Source organism: Pseudomyrmex gracilis, unplaced genomic scaffold, assembly GCF_002006095.1.
Source record: "Pseudomyrmex gracilis isolate BER0280 unplaced genomic scaffold, ASM200609v1 scaffold_151, whole genome shotgun sequence".
Taxonomy (NCBI): Eukaryota; Metazoa; Arthropoda; class Insecta; order Hymenoptera; family Formicidae; genus Pseudomyrmex; species Pseudomyrmex gracilis.
Window position 1 is genome coordinate 218,225 of NW_018020735.1, and position 22,425 is coordinate 240,649.

At 46.0% G+C, this 22,425-nt stretch overlaps 1 protein-coding gene across 10 annotated transcripts in view; it reads right to left on the bottom strand.

The window, feature by feature from the left end:
* LOC109857226 (tyrosine-protein phosphatase Lar) overlaps positions 1–22,425 on the bottom strand; it is a 265,294-nt gene that overhangs the window by 101,252 nt on the left and 141,617 nt on the right. For 9 of the 10 annotated variants that reach the window (XM_020433367.1, XM_020433370.1, XM_020433364.1 and 6 more), the window contains exons 4-6: positions 21,188–21,226; positions 8,724–8,855; positions 7,149–7,307 (exon numbers count right to left, since the gene is read on the bottom strand). In XM_020433367.1, the coding sequence (XP_020288956.1) occupies positions 7,149–7,307; positions 8,724–8,855; positions 21,188–21,226 (330 nt within the window). The remainder of the gene's footprint in view (positions 1–7,148; positions 7,308–8,723; positions 8,856–21,187; positions 21,227–22,425) is intronic. The other variant, XM_020433366.1, reaches the window with a different exon arrangement.

Below are 22,425 nucleotides of genomic sequence, written 5' to 3' on the forward strand. Positions count from 1 at the left end.
TTGATATGCAATGATTTTCCCAGTTTCACAATGAGATTGACTTTTGAATTCCGAAGAACGGCATGACGGACCGAACGGATCGGACGGATTATCCGTCGCACTTTTGCTCTCCCGCGCAATATTGGACTACACAAATACTCCCATTGTCGTCTCTCTCTCTCTCTCTCTCTCTCTCTCGCGCGCAGTTTTTAAGTTCAATGGATTTTATTTTACAAAATTGATATTTAAATTCGCCAGAAAATGTGCGATGTCAAAAAAAAAAAAAAAAAAAACTAACTAAAAATAAAATAAAATAAATCTTTTATTGCCGGTGTCCAAAGGTTTCATTAAATTATTTGAGAGAGAGAGAAAGAGTAGTTTGAACATTTTATTATAAAAGTATATTCAAAACATAAAAAAAAAAAAAACTAACTAAAAATAAAATAAAATAAATCTTTTATTGCCGGTGTCCAAAGGTTTCATTAAATTATTTGAGAGAGAGAGAAAGAGTAGTTTGAACATTTTATTATAAAAGTATATTCAAAACATAGTTGCATTCGGTACGCAGCGAAAATAGAAAATTCTTCCTTTATTTGTGTACAAATGCAATATTCTTTTCCGTATGAAATATTTTGCAAATAAAACTCTTTTTCAATTCAATTGCGAAATAAATTGTCGGGAAGGGGGTCAACAATTTCAAAAATTAAATACTTTAAGAAAAAAAACATCGCGCAATATAACGCTTTTGATATAATCTCTGCTGAATCTCGTTCGGGGCTCGAATGGCAACGGGTTTTATGAAGAAAATCTCGAAAGAGCGCCGAGAAGGGTCATAAAAATCTTCGCTTTCTTAACTACATCGTAATACGCGGCACATCCGCGAATCGACATTGCCATGCAACGAATGAGAATACGAAGAGCTTTGTATTTACGACGTCTATCGAGACGACTTTAGTTTTCTCGTAGACTCGTTTTTCCAAGCCGTGCTCAATCGCTTCTCGAATTAAAACGTCCGACTTGGCAAAAGTTCCGTTCCGACGGCTCTGCCGCGCCCCGCCTCCCAAAAAGAGAAACGGATTCTCACGGAGGAGGAAGACGACGGAGGGCGCGAGCGAGATCTACTTGTTTCCCTCGAAAGTTTTTCTTACGCGTTTCTCGACGACGAGGGAGCGCACCGACGCAAAGAAGTCGCTGATGGCGAATCACATCGACGACGACGACGACGACGACGTAAAATCGGATATCGAGAAGCGGCGTATAAAAGAAGAAATCTCGAAGTAGCGCTTGTTAATTAAGCATCGGAATCAGTCGATGCTCTCTGACCGTTTTGGCTCTTTATTCGAGGAGAGGGAAGTGTAGTTCCGGAAAACTACGGGAAAAGCGTAAACTTCACCACTTGCAATTCCGCGTATTTTTATTCACTTGAATAATAATAGAAGTTAAAACTTGCACTAGCATATTATTCACAAGTTTGTTTTGCATCAAGTTACGGATAATTAACTTAAAAAAAAAAAAAAATTAACGAAAGAAAACGGTAGATAAAAAATTGACTCTCGTTCTGCAGAAACTCTGGCTCTGCAAACAAACTCCCTAATCTGCAAAACTAGCGACGATCGTTCGAAGCGTTCTGCGAAGAGGTAAGAAATTCAAATGAATATTATAACGTCTCATTAAAATAATGCGATTGTTATCGCGAAGCATCGATCCTCGCAGAACGCTCCCTTAACCACTTGCGGTGCAAAGAAATTTACGGTCGCGCGTGCCAGAACAGTCGAGTGCAAATCACTTCGGAGCGCGTTCAGGCAGCGTTCAGGGGGTTCCAGAAGAGAATAAAATAAAGACGCATCAACTGATGATAAAATTACATATGTATGAATACTAATCTTATTTATTAATAAATAAATGCGTCACAGTTGACGTGACATGCACGTCATTTTCTTTTCTGCAACAATCGCCTGACGACGTGTGTAACACGTCGCNTATTTATTAATAAATAAATGCGTCACAGTTGACGTGACATGCACGTCATTTTCTTTTCTGCAACAATCGCCTGACGACGTGTGTAACACGTCGCTGGCGTTCCGGTAACAGAAGCATCTCGACGTGCGTGGCACGTCTTTGCACCGCAAGTGGTTAATTACCGTTCCGCGAGCTGCGGCAAGAAACAAGGTAACACACACACACACAGCGTTTCTCTCAGAGACGCAGAATCCGTTGTTCATTCGCGTCTGTGCTGGATTTAACGCAATTTCCATTTTCGTCGCGACAGACCGAATTTCTTACATTCGGGTGCCGATTGTAGAACAGCAATTAAAACGGAAGGGAATCGTATTCCCGTGCAGTAGTTGGTGGTTGGCCGACGGCGTTCTGAAAGAATTATTTCGCGACACAGTTTCGGGAGAAAGAGCGCGAGCGAGAGCAATTTCCTACGAAACTTTCGACGCGCGAATAGTGCGGAACGAAGTGGATAGTTTCGCCCGACCGACGCGGCTACGGGTACCAAAGACGCCACTTAGTCCTTGTGAAAATTTAATTTCGACTCCCTCCCTACGGGGGGACACGGGGGAAATTGGGACAGCGTCATCAGGAGGGTTAATATACTTTGTGCATTTAGCGGCGAGAAGCGCGATGAATCGCCCCGGGGAATAAGAACGCGCGAACACAATACATAAGTTCGTCTTTAACATTTGGCTGTGTAGTTACAAAATCGCGAGCTAACTGCGAGAAAGAGAGAGAGAGACAGACAGGCAAATTTTGCGCAATGGCTATTGAATATGTGCGATGAGATTTTTTGGAACAAGAGCCAAGAGGGAAGACGCCAGCAATGTTTTCCTCCTTGCCGCTGAAACTTTTGGAGCATTCGAGGAGTGCCCATTTTTGTTTGCGCACACGACGGAGGAGAAAACATCGATCGAAGAACGCGTCACCGGAAAACGACATTATCCTCCCCCGTCGAGAGAAAGAGAGAGAGAGAGAGAGAGAGAGAAACACAACCAATAATTCAACGAGCGTTTTTGTTCGTGCACGCGCAAGAAGAAGCGAGCGAGCGGTCGCGCGTTTCCGCAGCGAGAGACACGCTGCGTCGTTGTGTTCTCCAAATCGGCGAATTTTTATCCCATTTTCTTGTTGGCGCGATGTCGCATTGAATTCGGATATCGCTCGATGTTTTTTTTATTTTTTTTTTATTTTTTATTTCAACTCTCGGATGCTTTCTTCGCGCGCAAAACTTGTTTAAAATATTGAAAGCAATAATGGAACACAGTAAATTTATACGCACGTTCTTCGTAAAATAAAACACACAAAGTTGTCTCTCGCAGAAGAGAACAAACAAAACGTACAAAAATGTATTCGAAGGAAAAAGTATCTTTAAGTCGCTGAAATATTTACTTAACCGTGCTTTCGCGTCTTATGGTGTTTTGTTATATTCCACGGCGTGTGCTTTGTTTTTTTTTTTTTTTTTTTTTTTTTTATCCGCCCGATATCTCAAATTCTGCCACTTTCCTTTATTCGAGAGATATTTGGTTGTTAAGGGTCGAATTTATGATTTCGCATAAGACCAGATAAATAATTCGCGATAGAGAAAAACCTCCGCGACACGCAAAACCTCGTCGGAATAAAACCGGCAATGATAACAACAAAAGCCAGTATACGCTCCCGTTTCCGAGACCGCGTATCTCTCGCGAAATGGTTTTCAGATTTTTGCGGCGAGAGAAGAGGAAAAGAAAGCTCCTCCGTGTGCCGGGGGGACGAAAAAGAAACGAAATTCTCATGAAAATTCTACAAACGACGATGGGAGGTGTTTCCCGTAATGTCCGCTGATCCTTACATTACAACCGCTGTTTCTCGCGCGTCACCTCCCATTTATTGTTCCGCGTTACTGCCGGTTTCGCGAAAGCGTTTCGATTTGTTCGGGGAGAAAGAAAAACGCGAAACGCGCGATGCAATTATCGAAAATGTTATTATTATTATTATTATTATTATTATTATTATTATACGTTGAGAGGATTCTCTGAAACAATGTTCTCCAAAGAGAACATTGTGAATGATTTCGAAACAACAACAAATGCCGCATCGAACGTATTAAATGAACAAAGTGACAATAGTTACGGCGCATAAATGATCGAAATGATTATCTCTACCCGTTGTAAAAGAATATTATACAACATATACGTTTCAAAAGAGAGCCGCAACAAATTAAACAAAACACCGTTGTTGACGCGATCGGTAAAATATTTCAATTACCTGACCGATCGGCATTTTTGTTATCCGCAATCGCGTATCGCGCGCAAATCTTGTTTTCTCTATATGAGCGCGCGCGCGCGTGCGCAATCGTTACGTCATTTGTATCATTAAATGCCTCAGCTAACAATTAATCGCATTATCCGAATGAGGCTTTACCGCGAGCTTGCAGGTATTTATCGTATCAATGGATTGGATAACGAAGTTTGCGTGGGTATATACGGCCGAGAGAGGTCGATACGCGCGCCGGCCGACGTATGAGCTTACGCATGTGGTGACAGAGGAAAAGCACATATGTGCTTTCCGAGATTCATCGAAAATATTGTGCCTCAGAAAGATTATCCGCGCTCAAGAGATTTTATTAACAAATTTGTGCGATATATTTGCTTTTGCGCGAAAACGTTTCTTGCGAAAAAAATCGCGCGAGCTTCTCCCCGCGTTTCGCGACACACACAAAAATACATTAAAAAAAAAAAAAAAAAAAACGAAAGAAAGCGGTGCACGTAAAAGCTCACGCGCACACGTTTCACCGAGAGTCGGACGATTAATCGGGCGGACTTTCAACGAGGAAATGTGCTTAGCTCTCGCGGTATGCGTCGCGATTTAGCGCGCAATTAGCGAGCGAGCGCTCTCTCGGCGGTTACCCTTCTTTCACCGCGCGCGCGACTTTAATACGGCCTTTAATTCGAGAATGCATAGGCGGAATTAACTTTGTCTTTCATCAAAGCTCTTTTGCCCGTGCGTTCTTGGGGAAAAAAAAAAATCTCCAGCCGGACGGAGTAAAAAGCTCTCGCTAAATTATTCGGAGCGCGAGCGGAAGCGTCGCAGCGCGAGACGACGCGGAATGCACTTTGCCTTGTGACGCGAAATTATTTTCATTTATCAGGTAGACCGGGGCGTTCGTCGCACATTAACGATCCGCAAGCAAAATACGAGGGACGCGAATAAAACGGCGCGGCGAGAGAACTGTCGATCAGCCTGACGAATACTGATTTCACGCTGGACTCTCGCTCGCACGTACACGCACACACACATACACACGTATTATTGCGCCCGTGGGAACACGCTCATCTGGCCAAAATCAACTTTATAACAAATAAATTGAAATCGAGGTGAGGGTTTCAGAGAATCAAGCGAATATATATCCGTGATTTACGAGGAGAGACCGCGAGGCCGCGGACGGTATTGACAGATAACGACAATCGGAAGGGAGCCAAAAAAAAAAAAAAGAAAAGCGCGACGCCCGCGCATATTGGATCGCTCGTTGACGAACGAGAACGGGAAAGACGGAATGAAGAAAATTCGAAAACGCGATGACAGGAGGAGCAAAAACAGTCAAACGTTTCTCCCTTCGTCGCGGGAAGGGGGAGAAGAATTACGGGAGAGAATCCGCGAAACGCGAAATTGGAATCGAATTAAAAAAAAAAAAAAAAAAAGCCGTCTAAGCCAATTAAAATGTTTTGCGGAAGTTTAAGGACCCTCCCGTGGGAAAAGGGTAAGGGTTTTTCGTGCCGCTTCTTTTTTTCCTCAATTACATCGCTCGCGCGCCCCTCCCCCTTTACCGCTCGTCGAATTGGACGCCATTAAGCCGTCCGTTCTCCCGTATAAATGCCGCGTAACTAAGAAAGTAAAGGGAAGGGAAAAGTCCGGCGAAAGATGTGGGCAAAGTTTCTGTTTAATTTCAGAAAGATTTACCTCTCTCTTTTTCTCTCCCTGTGTTGGTGTAACCCAAAGGCGGAGAGAGTCAAAGTTCCAGGAATGTAATATGAGCTTTACTCTTTAACTGTATATTAAAACGGTCCGAAACTTGGCCGTTGAAATTTTAATTTCCGGCGTGGCGGCGTCGTTAAAAAAAAAAAAGAAAAAAAAACTGACGCGTCGCTGCGCGTCCGTGCCGTCAAACGCGGTTAATTCAACGACAAATCACAAACGTGAGTGATACATCATTCACGTCGAGGCGGGACTCTCGGGGATCAAAGAGAGGTTTTTAAATCGGTTTCAAACAGCTGTTATCCGCGAGGGGAGCGCGAGTCGAACACTTTGTAGAATTAGAAACAACTCCGTTACAAAAAAAAAAAAACAAAAAAAAAAAAAACAAAAAAAAACCGGTAGCAGCTGTCCCGGAAGTTTAAATATTAAAACGACGCAACGACGTCGCGCTGAGCGCTCGCCGATAGCGCTAATAGTTATTTCGCGGATCCCCGGGAAAACCCAGTTCCCAGAGCAAGAGGAGAGATACTTTTTGTTGCGAAAACAAAAACCGCTATCCGTATCCCGTCAACGAAAGGACGACGGGATAAAACTGAAACTTTGCGCCACGTATCGTATAACGTAGTCCTTTTGAGCGGGCGAAGCCTGCCGACGAAAATTATGCCGGGACATGCAGTTTTCGGGGTACAAGGAAAACCCTTCTCCGCTTTCTTCAGCGCGATACCCCGACGTCGTAAAAGCCGGAATTTTACGGGAGGGAGCTTGAGTGATGTATCACTTTCCGCGGTTAAACCCGGTACACGTCGCGCGCGTCTTGTTTACGAAACGGGCAGGTATTCTTTCGCCGCTTTTCGCACTCTCTCCCAAAAGAACCAATTTTCGCCGGTTGTGGGTTACTCTCGTTTGTCGTTTGCAGACATAATAATTGCGGTTAATGAACGATATTTCACAAATGCGGTATTAGGTATCAATATACGTATACACCAAGTCGGTGGCGTGTCTCTTGGGTGTTTTGCCGAGGAAACAACAACAACCCCGTGAACTTTCTGTGTGTTTGTCCTGTGTGAGCGACAATAAAAATATTGCCAAGTCCGCGGAATGTTTTGTTCTCATCGGCAAAACAAACAATTCAATAGAATTTCAAATTGTTCTCAATAATACACAAGCAAAAGAAGACAGATAAATTCGACTTTATTCTTTTTTTTTTTATTATCACTTACCTTCGTAACCGTTGAGTTGCGCCTCGGCCGAAACCGCGTCCCCGACTCCGTTCTCGGCGAGACACTCGTACATGGTGTTGTCACGTGCCGGTTTGACAGGTTCGATCCGCAGTAAAGCGCCATTTTCATATTGGTGAACCGCGTACCGGGACTGGGATTCTGTCGAACACAAGACGTTGGAAGATTGAGGCGGACGTGAAAAGGAATAGCCTCTCGCGTCGACAAAAGGCGAGAAAATAGGCGAAGCGCGGCGATCGCGCGCAAAAATGATCGGCGGCGGCGCGCGCGGTGTAAAAGATCGAAAAACGCGCCATTGCGGAATCTAATAAAAGGGGGGTATGTGTGTCCTCTCTTGTATCCAATTCCGCAGCCCCCGAGAAATATTGAATGGGAATTGGATCGCGCGTCTGTATAAATTTCCGAGAGCGACCGAGATCGACCCCTGTTATCGCCTTCTCTCCCACACCCACGGTTCTCTCTCTCTCTCTCTCGATTCCCACCCCGGTTTCTCGTCTGTGCTCACCGCGAATTGGCGTCCAGAATGTTACAAGCGGTCGCTGGCCATTATCTCGTCGGATGTTCCTCGTCGGATTAGAGAGTCGTCGACGAATGTGGACCAATCCCCGGGTCGGTGATCGCTCGGGTACATACATTTCGCGGATCAGCCGAAATGTTATGCGAGACCGTCGCGCGAGATCATCTCCGAACAAGGAGAGGGGGGGATTCGACGCGCTCTTTTCTAGATGTGCGTTTCAAAAATCGAGTTCATAAATTTTACGTCGAATCCAAATTGATTCCTCGGCTTTCGGAACAAATGACCAATTGAAAACTTAACAAAAACTAACAATAATGCCGATCGACAATTTGTAGCGAATATAATTATCGGAATAATGTCGCGTCAAGTGCGGAAAATAGAATTTACAACTTGTTTAACGCAACGCTAAATCGAATTTAGAAGACTTTTCTTGAAATAATATTCGCTTAAGGATAAAATTAGCTCGGGCGCGAGACAGATTTAAACGCCAACAAAAGCGTTTTGTTTTATTTTAAACGGACATAACTACGAATCGATATGATGAGCTTATTTTATTCAACCGAGTTACACCGATATCAAGAGTATTCTCGAAATAGACACAGACAAAAATCTAATTTAACTCATCCGTATATTGAAGTGCCCGAAACGCTCGCTAACGCTCGACTTTTGCGCCGCCAACACGAGCGCAAATATCGGTTGGGAGAGCAAGAACAGGTAAAATGGTAACAAAAGAGAAGCGAGAGAGGGACGCGATAAACGCAAAAAAAAAAAAAAAAGACTCCGGCGAAATGTACGAGACGACACGCGACGAGGCGCGTCGCGGAAAAGCGGCGGAGAATTCGGGTCAGAGGATTTTTTAATTTCGATAAAATTTTCATCCCGTCCCGGTGGGGATCGCGACCGGGGATTTCGCCGCTCCCAAAGACACGACGAGCGGAACCGAAGCGCCAAAAAGACGCTTCTCTCCCTCGAGCGTCTTCAACGGACAGCTGGCGACGATTCGAGAAACGTAAAAAAAAAAGAAAAAATTGCGAACTTACGTGAGATTCTTTTGCCGTTCTTTCGCCAGTGTATTTGGGGTGGCGGCTGTCCCTCCGCAGTGCAGTAGAAGCTCGCTATTCCGCCCGCTTTAACATTCTGCGACTGTGGCTTCACCAGGATCGTCGGTGGACCTGCGAACAAAAGATCACGCGGAATTTTCTGATTAGAACCGGGTCTCATACAAAGGGAGGATTGCCGTGTGTCGTATGACGATCACGTGTGGCCGGGTCGCTCGCTTTGTGACGCATTTCGAGACTTCGTCACCGTCAGTCACGCGCGCGCGTGCGTTTCGCGCGGCGACAATAGATTTTTTTTTTTTCTCTCATTCTTTGGCCGAAATGACGACTCGACGTGCAAAAAGCTGATGCGAAAGCTCTTTATCGATATGTTTATTTATTTTGTTCAAAATTAATTTCTATAAAATTCAAATACATATTAAAAAACAAAAATAAATAAAATAGTGCTCATAGACGTTGAGCGATATTACTTTTCAATACGATCGCAAAGCTTTTCGCGATGAAAAACAGCCGCTATTCCCCAACGCGATCTCTTTTATATCAAATCTTCAATTCGCGCACGATATAAAAGTTATGAAATTCGTGTGCGCTAAAAGTATTAATATTTGTTCAGAAAATTTTTCAAAGCTCTCTAAGAGAGGATAATGAAATTTTCCGCGAAAGATTTCTTGCGCCGAACAAGAATTATTTCTGTCTGTTTGCGTCGGAAATCATTGCGCGATCATCTCTTTTTCGAGAGAGAGAGAGAGAGAGCAACGTAAAAGAGTCGCGAATAAAGAACTGAAAACTCTTCGTTCATGAAAATTGCGCGCTTTGGCGTTTCCCGTTTTATCTCTCGCATGTTAAAAATTCACGTGGCAAAAAGTTCACGGTTGAGCGAGGCTCTCTCGAAGCTCCGTGACGACGCGAAGAACGTTAATTTGCAAAAGAAAATTACAGTCTCCCTCGCTCGGTTACGTGGATATTTTCTTTCCACGCTCCTCTCTCGCGAAGTCCCCACCGAAGGTAATTAGTCCGCTTCTCTGCAATTTGGGTCATTAGTTTTACTTTCCGTCATTTAGAAATGGCTTTCGTAGAATCTTTCGCAAAATGGAGAGAATGACGGGAGAGACAGAGGAGGGGACGGCGTCAAAACGTGCCTCGAGCGAAAAATCTCGAAATGCAAGAAGAAAAAAAAAAATAGTCGGAGACTCCGCGACGGACGAAGAATATTTACCTCCGGTTTTTTTCCAAGTTTCTCTCGCGAAAAAGATTCTCCCGCGAGAATGATCCCGGGATCCCGATAATTGTATCGGGAGGGTCGGGCTCTCGCAGCCCTTTCTGCGAATTAACGTCGTAAAAGTCCGATCTGATTGCGCACGATGAAATTTATACTCGTCGAGAGAGAGAGAGAGAGAGAGAGAGAGAGAGAAAGAGAGAGAGCCTCGTCGTATCTCTCTCATCGATCGCGAGCGCGCCGAGCGCGCGCACACACGACGCTTGCACGAATGCACCGGGTCAGAAGTCGGTGACCGAAATTAGTGGATTTAGTGCGGCGGGAAGTCCAAACTGCCGGCTACGCTTTTAACCCCGGAATAAAGAGACGGCCGGTGCAAGATGGATGAACGTGACGCGCTCCTTTGTCAGACGCGCGCGTCGAGCGTCCTCCGGAGAGAAGGAGAAAGCGAATGAGAAAGTACGCGGGAAACGTACGTAAAAGAGAATCGTCCTGTGGTAAAGAGAGAGAGAGAGAGAGAGAGAGAGAGAGAGAAAGAGAGAGGACGGCACCCAGAGGTGCGACGCTATTTGAAGCGGGACACGCTCACCTCTCGTCGTCCCATTAAATTGGTCTCGAAACTTTGCGCGGGAGGAAAACGACGCTACGAGAAAATCGATGCGTCGTTTAATAAACTTTATGACCGTTTCTTCCTTTTCCCGCTTCCGGTTTGAATGCGAGACAAATATTCCGCAACAAATATCGCGGACGTTTGCGCGCGCGCGACTTGTTGTCTCTTTAAAGTCGAAATCCGAAACGATCCTCCTTTCTCGCCCTCTCCGACGAGACTAATGGATACTAATAAAATGTGATTTTCCAGCTTGAGTGCTAAAAGAATGTTTATCTCGCCGCTGTGTCTCGGGCTAATGCCGGCGTTTATGCGATCGTTTCACGACCGAAAAACGTCTGTCCGACCGTCCCGTTTTACGGTTGCGCCGCCTCGGTAAGCGCGATAAACTCGACTTCTACTACTTGCGCCGGGCGATGCGTCGAGGTCTTCTCCTCTTTCTAGATCATTAGACATACTTTTACGACGTCGCGCGCGGCGCATCGCGCGGGCAATAAAAAAACTTTTTAATCCGAAGCGCAATCGCTCCCGCGAAATAAGGATTCCCCTTGCGCGGAATCTCCGAGGGAGAGATTTTTAGAGAGTCTTAAAAAACTGCGCGAGAGAGAGTTCGTCATATCATCGAGTGGCGTCCTTTTATCGGACGGTAAAAATGGAACGTATCGGAAAATCGTAGAGTTTTTATCGAAAGCAAACGCGAGATATATACATCACATCATCGTGTATGTATGAAAATTGCAATGTTTATGGATTCTTTGGAATTTTGAGGAGAGAGAGTAACAAAAAGGAAAAACGTGAAAATTTGACGTGAAAATTTAAACGTCTTTTTACAATGTCCCAAAGTAATTTTTCGTAGAAAAACACATCGCGCGCTATAAAAATGACACTTAGCACGCTGTGAACGTTAATTTCGCCAGAGTAGATAAACACGGTTCTTTTGTGAAAAATACATGTTATGCGAAAACAAAATGTAACTGAGAAATGAGTGGGAGCTGTCGCTTTTCGTGAAATGAAAAGTTAAACTCCGAGAAAAGCGAGTGTACCAAGAGACTCGACAATTGTTCAGCTGACAGTTACGACCACTCTAATCTGCAAACGCGCAGGTTGGGTGCCTCTTCCGCGTTACGTCCGTCGCGCCGAGCGCTTTGGTTTCGCTCGGTAATTTAAACTAAATATTATCCCGCCGACGCGCGCTGGTAATTTTTGATCGAATTGCGCGTTTAAAATTACTCTTATCCGGATCGGCATTGTAGCCTCGTCGCAATTGTCGTTCTACCGGAATTGCTCGTAACAAGTCCATTAGTCGGCCGTCGCGTCCATACGGCACACACACACACACACACACATACACGCGCGCGTAACAATGTCACGACTTATTGCCTGGCGCGGCTGTACTTTTTGTACAATTTGCCGCTGCGATTCCATCTGACGAACTTACACGGTATTTGCCTTCATACAAACACACACACACTCGCCGCCGAATAATAAATAATGCTCTCTTTCTCTCTCTCGTCGGTGAAAAAAGTTACGACACTTTTCTATCCGGGAAAAAGAGAAAAGAGAAGAAAAATATTGTCGGACCGATGTTAATTAGCTATTTTACGTTCGCGATAAAATTCCGATAAACGTATAAACAGATGAATTACACAGCTCGTAATGAACCAACAAAAATTTGCGTTGTAATATCCCGTTGTCTTGTTGCAAATTCATAAAAGCAATGTTTGAAAACTGATCCTGTGTGAAAAGAAGAACAAAAACAAAAAAACAAAAAAAACAAAAAAAAAACACGCAACACACAGCGTATCGCGATGTTCGATATTGTCATATCGAAACCTGAATCGTACACACGCAGTTAAATCGAGATAGGTTTACGACGCGCGTTGCAAAATGTCCGAAAGAGCAGAATTCTCCGGAACTTCCGTTTTATACGGTAGAGCGATGCCAGTTAAATTCTGACCCAGCAAGTACCGGAGGGAAAAAGGGGAGAGAGAGAGAGAGAGGGATCTATTTCCCGAACGCACAGCAGTTTTCGATCTTCCGCCGCCAAAAGTGACCGTTTGCCCGATTCCATTAAACGTCGATGAAAAGGGGAAACAGAGGGACACGGAAGCGGAGATATGGCGAGCCGAATAACGTTCGCGAAGAAAGCGATCGCGCATCCGGCGATTCGAAGATGCGACAGAGCTCGCATCGAAAAACGAAACAATATTAATGCGCAATTTGTTTTATTTAATTATCTTTGAAATTCACAGTTTGATATTCATTACGTTCCGCGCTTTTCCGATTGTTATTGCTTATTAGCGTGAGTTGAATAATAATGCCGGATATATAATATGCGAAACAATTTCCGGTTTTGAAAAACAAAACGAAAACAAAAATAAATACTTTTGTAATCACACACTCGTCAGATAACTCATCGAGAAATTACGTAAAAATTACTTTCGCACAGTTTTCCAAAGTGTTTTTCCGCGCGCGTGTGAACGACCGAAATTATTAATACCCGAAGTAATTTCTGTTTAATTTGAATAGATCGGAATTAAGCCGGCGCGCGCTTATTCACCGATCGCCAAAGCGCAGTTCGTAAACGTATCTAGCGCGGGCTATTAACCTATTATATTCCAATAATTGATTTATCATACGTGACTGTTAGCTGGAAATATAAATACCGGAAATAATACAACGGAATATTATCTTTCTCTTATTATGAATTTTGATTTAATTGTGGCACAAAGATTTAATCTCGCCAATATTTTCAATATATATTCCGGGCGAATTAAAGCACGCCGCTGATTATATTTTGGGAACTAATTTACTTCAGCGGTTGTGACATTTATCTACTGGAAATTCTCACTCACTCACTCTCTCTCTCTCTCCCGTGCTATTCTCTCCTCGCGAATATAAATCATTTCCCGGTGAGTCGATAAAAAACAACAAAAAAAGAAAAAAAAATCGCAGAAACAGGCACGATGAATGTGATTTCGACGAGAACGATAAAAGGAAAGCGCGCGCGGGAGGTGGTGGAAAGGAGGGAGCTTGGTTGTCAAGGCGGGAGTAATAGCTCGGCTGGAAAAATATTGAAAAAGCCTGCACGTGCCCGCCGCCGCTCGCTTTTCCTAAGAGAGAGAGAAAGAGAAAGAGAGGGAGAGACCGACTCTCTCGTGTGCGGGATGGGTTGCGCGAGCGAGCCCGGGAGTGTACACAAAGATTAAACGTTGGTGAAAATTAGATTGCGAAAAGCGAGGCATGCCCCGCTGTTGCATCCCGCGAAATGAATGTCGGACCACTTCCACACGGGGGCGAGGAAGCATTTTGCGAGTAGAGAGCGCGAGGGTGGCAAGGCCGGTGGAAATGAAAATATATAGTGCCGTAGGACAAAGACGACGACTTTAGGTACGCGGCGAGAGATCCGCGGCAAAGTTGTTATTATTATTATTATTGTTGTTGTTATTTGCGCGAAAATTCTGGGAGCGCAACACACACACACACACACACACAAAAGTACGCGCGCGGAAAAACATAGCGCGCAATAAAGTCATTTCGCAAAGGGTCAAACTCTCTACCCGCAATCAAGCATGCAGATGAGCCGGACTCGTGAAATGTTTTGTAATAAAATCGTGTGTTACACAACGCGCGGATACGCACGGTTAGTTGACATTCGAAAGCGGAATTTACTCTATGCCGGCGCGTGACACGCTATCTTTCTCTCTCTCTCTCTCTCTCTCTCTCTCTCTCTCTCAATCTCACCCCCCGTTCTTTCACCCCCTCGCGCGTACAACACAACTTCTCCCGTCAAATCGATAAAAAAAAAAAATGCACGTCGGCAATATCTCATGCTTAAAGTTTATAGCTATTCGGCACGGGCCCAGATAAGTTGGAGAAAAAGTTTCGCTTCTTCTTCGCGGCGGCGGCGGCGGTGTCGGCGTTACATTTTATAGCTCGCCACATCGTAATTGAAAAAGTAGCCGATAACGGAGCAATCTGCATGCGATTTGAATAACATTACGCGTTACTGACTACCGAACGTATTATAAAAATCGATCCGACGCGCACGCGCTCACAAAAACGCGACTTTTCGCGCGATGCTACAATATAAAACAAAATAAAAAAAAGAGAGGAATTCTTTGTGCCGCTCTCTCATCGATAATTTGTTCGTAAAAATGTGTCGACTGACGAGGACGCAAAAGAGAACGCGTCGCGACGCAACGCTTTCAACCGCGACAAATCCTCGTGCGCGCGCGAGAGACACACTACTGCTAATTAATATACAAAATTTAATCTATCGTATTAAAGTCGTGATTTTCAGCGAAGATCCGACCCCGCTGTTAGGAGAACACACACACATATACACGCGCGAAAATACGCGCGGCAATTACATTAACGCATTTCCCGCGGGCTGTCGAGTTTGAATCGCGAAACGAATACAGGATGCGTTTAAACGGATTCTGATATACGCGCGGGTCTCTAAATAACATGTGAACGCGCACGCCGCGGTCGCAGGAGAGAGGCTCATTTATGGAAACGAAATGCGACGCTGTAATTACGGATCGGGAGTCATTTCGGGACCGGCGGCATTACGATCGAATTCAAAAGAGGATGGATACTCCGCTCGAACGGCGGCACGAAATTTCGATCCGCGTCGGGCCGATGGATATGTGTGCAATTTCCGATGCAGCTGCGAGTTGCGTCGCGCCGCGACGCGCCGTCTCGCTCTCGCACGTTGATTGCAAACGCGTGCCCGTTTTACGTGTCGCATATGTGTGTATTACAATACACACGCGCACGATATGATAAATTTACATCAACGAGTGACATTCACGAGGGACGGAGGATGTCCGCCCGACAAAGGTGAGACGAATGCCGAGTTGTGGAGAGGGTGCGACGGTGCTCTGTAATGCGTGAATGTGCGTGTGCGCGCGGACCCACGGTTTATCATAAATAATTGCGCGCGGATCTTGTTCCGTATTTCGGTATCGAAAATCCCGCGGACTCTCTCCGTCCGCGCGATCGCGTGACCTCTCTCGCGTGTATTTGACCACACGGCAAATATTAATTTAATTTAAATGGGTTTCCATCCACGCATACGCGCGCGCGCACGCACACGCACACACACAATACGCGCTCTTCCGCGCGCGCCAGTGCGTTCGCGCTGACACTGTACGCATTTGAAATCCCGGCGGCAGGAGATAGGCAGAGCAGAGGGTAGACTGAATTCGCGGCGTAAAGGCGAGTTTTGTCTGTCTCATTGCTCTCGAATGTGTGATGTGTTAACAACGCCGAATGGAATTCTCCGACGCCGCGGGGTTAAAATAATGAAAATTTTCCGCCGCTTTCGTCCCGCGTAATATGAGAAAATATGTACGTTCATCGGAATAAACATTCAACGAAACAAATGTAATTAAACTGAAAATTATATATGAAATAATAAAATAAAAATATATATATATACACACACACACACGGTGCGACGTCGTCAGTATTTTTCTTATTCGCCGAGACACTTGTGACGCGCGCGCGAACGTAATTTGTGTAATATTTCGCGTGGATAAACATATTGTTAATTTTAATTGACGTTCTCATGACGCACTTCGCAAAGCGACGCACCGACCGGAAAACCGAATACTTATAAACACAGAGAATGAAACGAGAATGAACGAGGCGAAGTTACGACCCCGAGTTAAACGACCTACTCTGCGATATGTTCGCGGAAGAGACCGGAATATTTTCTCCGACGAGAGAAAATGAGATTTTTACACGAGTATTAGTGCGAATATTTAAATTAATTCGCGAAAATGGATCGCGCGCCAAGAACATTATCGGATCTCGTCTAGTTTTTATTTTTATATCGGGTCGTCGATAAGAAAAAAACAATTTGTTTTCTGAAGTAAACGCGCACGTACGCAAAAAAGGAAAAAAAAAGAAACGCGTCTTCGCGAAAATGTTTAATGCTTTTAGCCGCTTCGCGCGCAACTAATTAAGCACAACGAGCGCGGAAAAATTGTCTTTGCTTGTCTTCTGCTTGTTAAAAACAACGCGATGCCAGTTGTTAAACGTCAACCGTACCGTGTCGTATCAACATTTTAATACGGGACGACGCGTCTGTATACGCGATACTTTTTTAATTGAATCGCGATATTTTTTTCGACATGACTGACACAACTAACGAAGCTGTCTCTTTCTCTCTCTCGCGGTTCCACCGCCGGCGTCGCGCGCTCGGAAAAAATTGCAATTTTATTTTTTTTGTGTTTTTTTTTTTTTTATTCTCCTTTGAAATTAAACGCGTTCATTACAGCGCGGGAGTCTCGTGTCCGCCGGCGTGCCCGGTTACTTCCCTTATTCCCATCTTGCTCCGCTCTAAAAACCCCCTCCTCTCTACGCCAGATACTTCCGTCACCACCTCATTCGCTCCGCGATAAAGTTACGCTCCTGAGAGGAGGAGAAACGCCGGGCGCGATTTGTCAACCGGGGATTATCCCCCGTTTTTCCACGTTCCTTTAATGAGATAAACAACGGTGACCGCGCGCGCGCTCAACAGAAAGGAGAGAAGAATAATTTCCACGACGACGCGGGAAGACACCACACAGGCGCCGGAAGATTCGTTATTCTTCCCGCGTCTTCTTATCCACTCGCTTTTTTTTTCGCGACGCGAGAGCGAATGAAGTCGTAAAGCCTCTCGACGCGAACGCGTCCGCGATATTATAACACCGCGGCGGGATCGCACAGATCATCGTTCATCGTCGCGTTTTATCGCGGCGACTTTCTGTCTTCATTCACGGTTTTAAAATTCGCTCTGCATTTCGACACGCCCACAAAAAAAAAAAAAAAAAAACGTCTCGTCGATATGTAAACGCGTAATCAAGCGTTTCTGTTCCGATCGGAATGTCTCGAACGAATCCTCTCTCGACACAACTTCCGAATTCCGCCGCGCGTCGTTGCGCGAATAGAGCACGAAGTCGCGCGCGCGGGATGGCACAGACGAGTATTTCAATATACGTATGCAAAGCGACCGCGTTTAACCAACTTCTCGCCGAGAATTTCCATTAGTCACGGAGAAGGGAAGAGAACGACAGCGGCACAACCCTTCTAGTAGCGGAGCGGAAACTCACGCGGGAACGAAGCGCGGCGGCTGACGACCGGGAGAACCAGGGGGGGAGGGGGAAGGGCGCGCGATACTGGCTTGTTTCGGGGAAGATACCAAGCCGTCGAATGATTTCGAATCAACGCGTCTGGTAGCGCGTATAATTCAATTTGAATATGTATACGGGGCCTGCGGCGCGAACGGCGAGAGCAGCACATCCCCGCGTTCCCATTGGGCACAATTCCCGCGGCATATATAACGGACTTTGCCTTCCCCTGTAATATAGATATTACCGTTCGACTCATCCTTCTCTCCGTGTTGCGCTCCTACACGTCGCGGTCGACGTGTCTCGTTCTCTTTTTTTTTTTTTTTTTTTTTTCATTTATGCCTCACCACACTTTTCCTGTTTCGCGCGCCCACCCTCCCTCGCTCTAAGGCGGGAGATGTGCGCGTTTGCGTCGAGGATGGATCATCGGTTACCGGGAGCACGTTCGTCGGAGATACTTTAATCTCTCTCGCGCGATAATACACGCCCGCACGTCGAAGATATTTCTATAATGCGCGACGCGTCTCGAATTTTTATTTTTTCCCCTTTCGCGCGAAGCTTCTCTGGAGAGAGGAGGGGCGAGAGAGCTTTCAGCCGCGTCACGAGGGGTTTCTTTACGAGCGACGGGATGCTGATGGCGAGTGGTTGGGGGAGAGACCTCGCGCAACCCTCTCTCTTTCCCTCCGGTCGTGTCGGCTCTTCTGTTCTAAGAGCGTGCGAGTATATAAGTCCGGGAGTTGGCGGGCATGTCGACGGGCCTGCGCTGAATTTATGCAGATGTATGCCGACAATATTCTAAATAAGTAGGTAGGTACCGCCCTCTCTCTCTCCGCGATCGTCACCCTCCTCGCCTCACCCCACACACTTGACGCATCGCCGGTCGAATTCGACCAACGCGATTCGCCGCCACTACGACCCCTTCGACCCATTGTATAAAATCGCGCGCTTCCCGACGACGACATCTCCGGCGCAATTAACGTTTCTTGGCGACGTTTCTCCGAGTGTCCCGACGACGCTTCTTGCGACGCCCGCCGAGAACAATCGAAGTCCCAGCGGGAGGGAGGATCCCCTCAATTCGGCGGACTTGTGAATATTCACGAAGCTTTATTGCGCGAGCGTTCGAGAGATCGTTTTTCAATTATCCAATCCCCGAAACACAAATGTCCACAAATAGAACTTATACCGGAAATGTTTTTTTCGCTCGAAGAGAAGCGAAATGGTTTTTTTTTCATTTTTGTTTTTTTTTTGTTTTTTTTTTCCCCCAACTTGGAGTCTAATTTTATATAAATGTCATGTGCAACAATTTTGTGTTCGCGCGAGTATTTGCGAATACCGGCGGCGATCTGATACCGCGAGAAGAATGTGCGAGAGATTTCATGAAGATTTCATGTTCCGGGTATCCAATATTAACTCAAAAATAATGTTTCCATGCGGCTTCTCTGCAAAATATTTGATGGTACGAGACGTCAACACATATGTACGTAATAAACAAATATTTTTATTCTGCTAAAAAAATACTACCCGGTTGTATTTCCACATCGAAACTGGCTTTTTTTTTTTTTTTTTTTTTGTAATCAAGCTTTCTATGTTTTGTTTTCGGCAGCGTCGCTGCGCAATGTTATTTTTATTTAATTTCATCAGTAATTAAAAATATAATGGCAAAATAATGGCGTGATAAATTTCGCGCGTTTAATTTGTAAGCAGGCGCGTTTCGTCGTCGTTTTCGTTTCGCGGGCGTTTGCATCTCTCGCATTCTCCTCTCCTGTACATCGATAAAATTCATTTTCGTCGTTGCGCGCGAATTCCCATTCCCCCTCGTTTCTTCTCCCTATCGTTTAGAAACCCATAGACGGGCACTTAACGACGTCGAGGGTCACGGGAGATGAAGGGTAATGTGCCTCGGCGAATTTCGGCGGTCGAGTGCACTCTTGCCGAGCGCGATGAGAGGGCAAGGACGACTTTCAATTTACGCAAGAACCCACCGCGTCACGTATGCGCATAGATTAGTAGGTCGCCCCCCGTCCCACCGCACGGAGTAGCGCCCTAATCAGCACGTTGACGTTTTAACGCGGTTAATTGCGCTTCAATTAGTCCGGGGGTCGTGCCTCGCCCCCCCGCATCTCCCCGCATCTTTCATCTCTACCTTATCCCCCGGAGGAGGGAGGAGACTTTCTTGCCGGCGGTGCGCGTTTACTCGCGCGAGCAACACGCGCAGGAACTTTCGCGATCGTCGGCCCGTAGCGTGCAATTAGGTGCAAAGTCCCGTGCATTAAGAAGACCGGTAAGAACCGTTAAAAGATATTGCCGGCAGAAGATTAGTCGACGATAACGTCGGAGTTACATTGCCGTTAAAGCGGCGCATTAGCTTAATGCGTTCGAATGTGTTATTTTCCCTTAGGAAAAGACGGTCTCTCTCTCTCTCTCTTTCTCTCTCTCTCTCTCTCTCTCTCTCTCTCTCTCTCTCTCTTTTTTTCTTCTCGCTTGTTCTCGTTACTTGACGTCGACTATTATATGCGTGAACCGAAAGAGAACCGTAGAAATCGTTCCGCGCAAGACGGACGGTTGAAATCGTTTCGTCGCACGCGAGCGTCGCGAGAGAGAGAAGCGAAGAAGATTTCGAGAAGAAACGAGGTCTCGAAATTCGTCTTTTCCGCGTCGGCCGCGCGACGCGCTATCGGCCGCGAAATAAATCACAGAATCAATTCTGATACATACCGGGTGGCGCCATAAATAAAAGTGCGGCGAGCACACACCACAGAGAGATACCGACGCGACCGTAGATCGCGCGTGTCTCTCTGTTACGTAAAGCCCTCCCCTCCGCCCCTCGGTCGGGGCGACGGAAACAAATGACAGCGCGCATAAGCGGGTGGGAAACACTCGAAAGTCGGGTTGTTGTTGCCCCGTCCGCGCGCGGCCGACACGGTGTGGTCGCGCGGAATTTGAAATTCAAAGCGTTCCCGGGCGAAGCCGGGCCGATAACACGAGGGAGGAACGAGACGGACAGATAGAAACAAGAGAGCGGCAAAACAGAACAAAAAGAAAAAAAAAAAAAGAGCGAGCTATTAAACCCGGTAGCGGGGCAAAAATACACATTAGCGGATTTGAAATTTAGATACCGCGGCGGATACCTCCGAAATTGAGTAGTCCGTACCTCGAAAACACGAGCCGATTTAACACAGCCCGCGCGAGCGGCGTGTTTTCTCTATCTCTTTCTCTCTCGCTTCCTCTGTTCCGAACCCTGATCGATGTTACGTGCGCGCGAGGTCCACTTCTTCTCTGACCTCGTTCCTCCCTCGCGCGCCGTGCATGTATTTTTGCCAACTAGAGAGCCCGCGCGTACATACGTACGAACCGCGCGCTCGTTACAACACTTGGTTCACGTGTGCGCGAGCGCGGTGCCCTAGATGTTGGCCGCGCGGATAACATCGGCCGGCCCACCACCTTCTCCTCCTCCTCCTCCCGCGCTAACCACCCCAAGAGAGTGAGCGTTGTTTGTACTTACTTGTCATGTAGGTGATGTATTGCGAGTCGCTGATGTTTCCTGAAAGAAGCTCGTTGAGTCAGGTCGTACGTAACGTCCCAGCAACGCCTCGCGAGTCCCGACACGACGGTGCGTGCCGCGCATTTGATGCGCTTCATTCGTTTTCGCGAACACCATGGCTATTTTTTTTTCTCTTATCTCGCTATATATTTCCGCTGTACACCAAATGTGATCTAATTGTTCTCTCATCTGATCTTTGATCTGTTCGCGCGACAATCATCGCGCGCGATTTAAACTTTTGTAAATATACGAGATGGAGATGATACTTTTCGCGCAAAGTTTGATGTGTTCTTCACGTTTCTTCGCGCTTTTACCACCTCAAGTATCCGACCAAGTCCGCCAGCTCCGTGGGAGCTTTCGATATCCCTCTCGAATTTCATCGCCATGCTCCGTCGTCTTTGGAGCCACGAAGGCATGCCATCGACACGCGACTCGCATCCCTCGATAATACAGTCGCGCTCTCAAGAGCCGCTCCGATCTCCTACGACTTGGAATATTCGTGTGCATGTGCGCGCGCGCGCGCGCGCGTGTGTGTGTGAAAGCATCGGAGCATGGCACGAACCCTCGGGAACACGAAAAGGGGTTGATGGGGGAGAGAAAGGGGAAGAACGTACAGTAGTAGTAGTAGTAGTAGGGGGAGGGGGTGCATTCGGTGTGGTTTGCGAGCGACTTGGTCGGCGCGGCTGTCGTGAAAGCTCTCGGAAAAGCGTGAAAGCGCGAGCTACGTCTCGCATGCATTCCCCCGTTTTCGTGGAAAATATAACCACCGTCGTCGATGGCGATCGCGTCGATATTTTTACGCGCTCGATATTTAGTATTCATTCTTGTACGGTCGTTCCTCTCGCGCGCGAATATATGAATCGCTAATGACGTGCTTTAAAATTTTAAAAAGTATTCGCACGAGCGGGAAATTATTTACACAGCGAGAAAAATCGCAACGCATCTTTCTTCGAAATTGCGCGAAGAAAAACTCTTGCGTGTGAGTTCCGCTCGAGTTTTTAAGCTAATATATTTTTGCATATTGTCTAAAAAAAAAAAAAAAAAAAAAAAAATACAAACAAGTAGATACCAAATACGTCACAAAATAGAAATTCTACTAAACCCACGAGTGTGTTATGTTTTAAGCATAATTCGGAATTCAATAATTGTACATTAGCGAAATCTGATAACGTTCCGAATGCAGCTAATTGCCCTCTTAC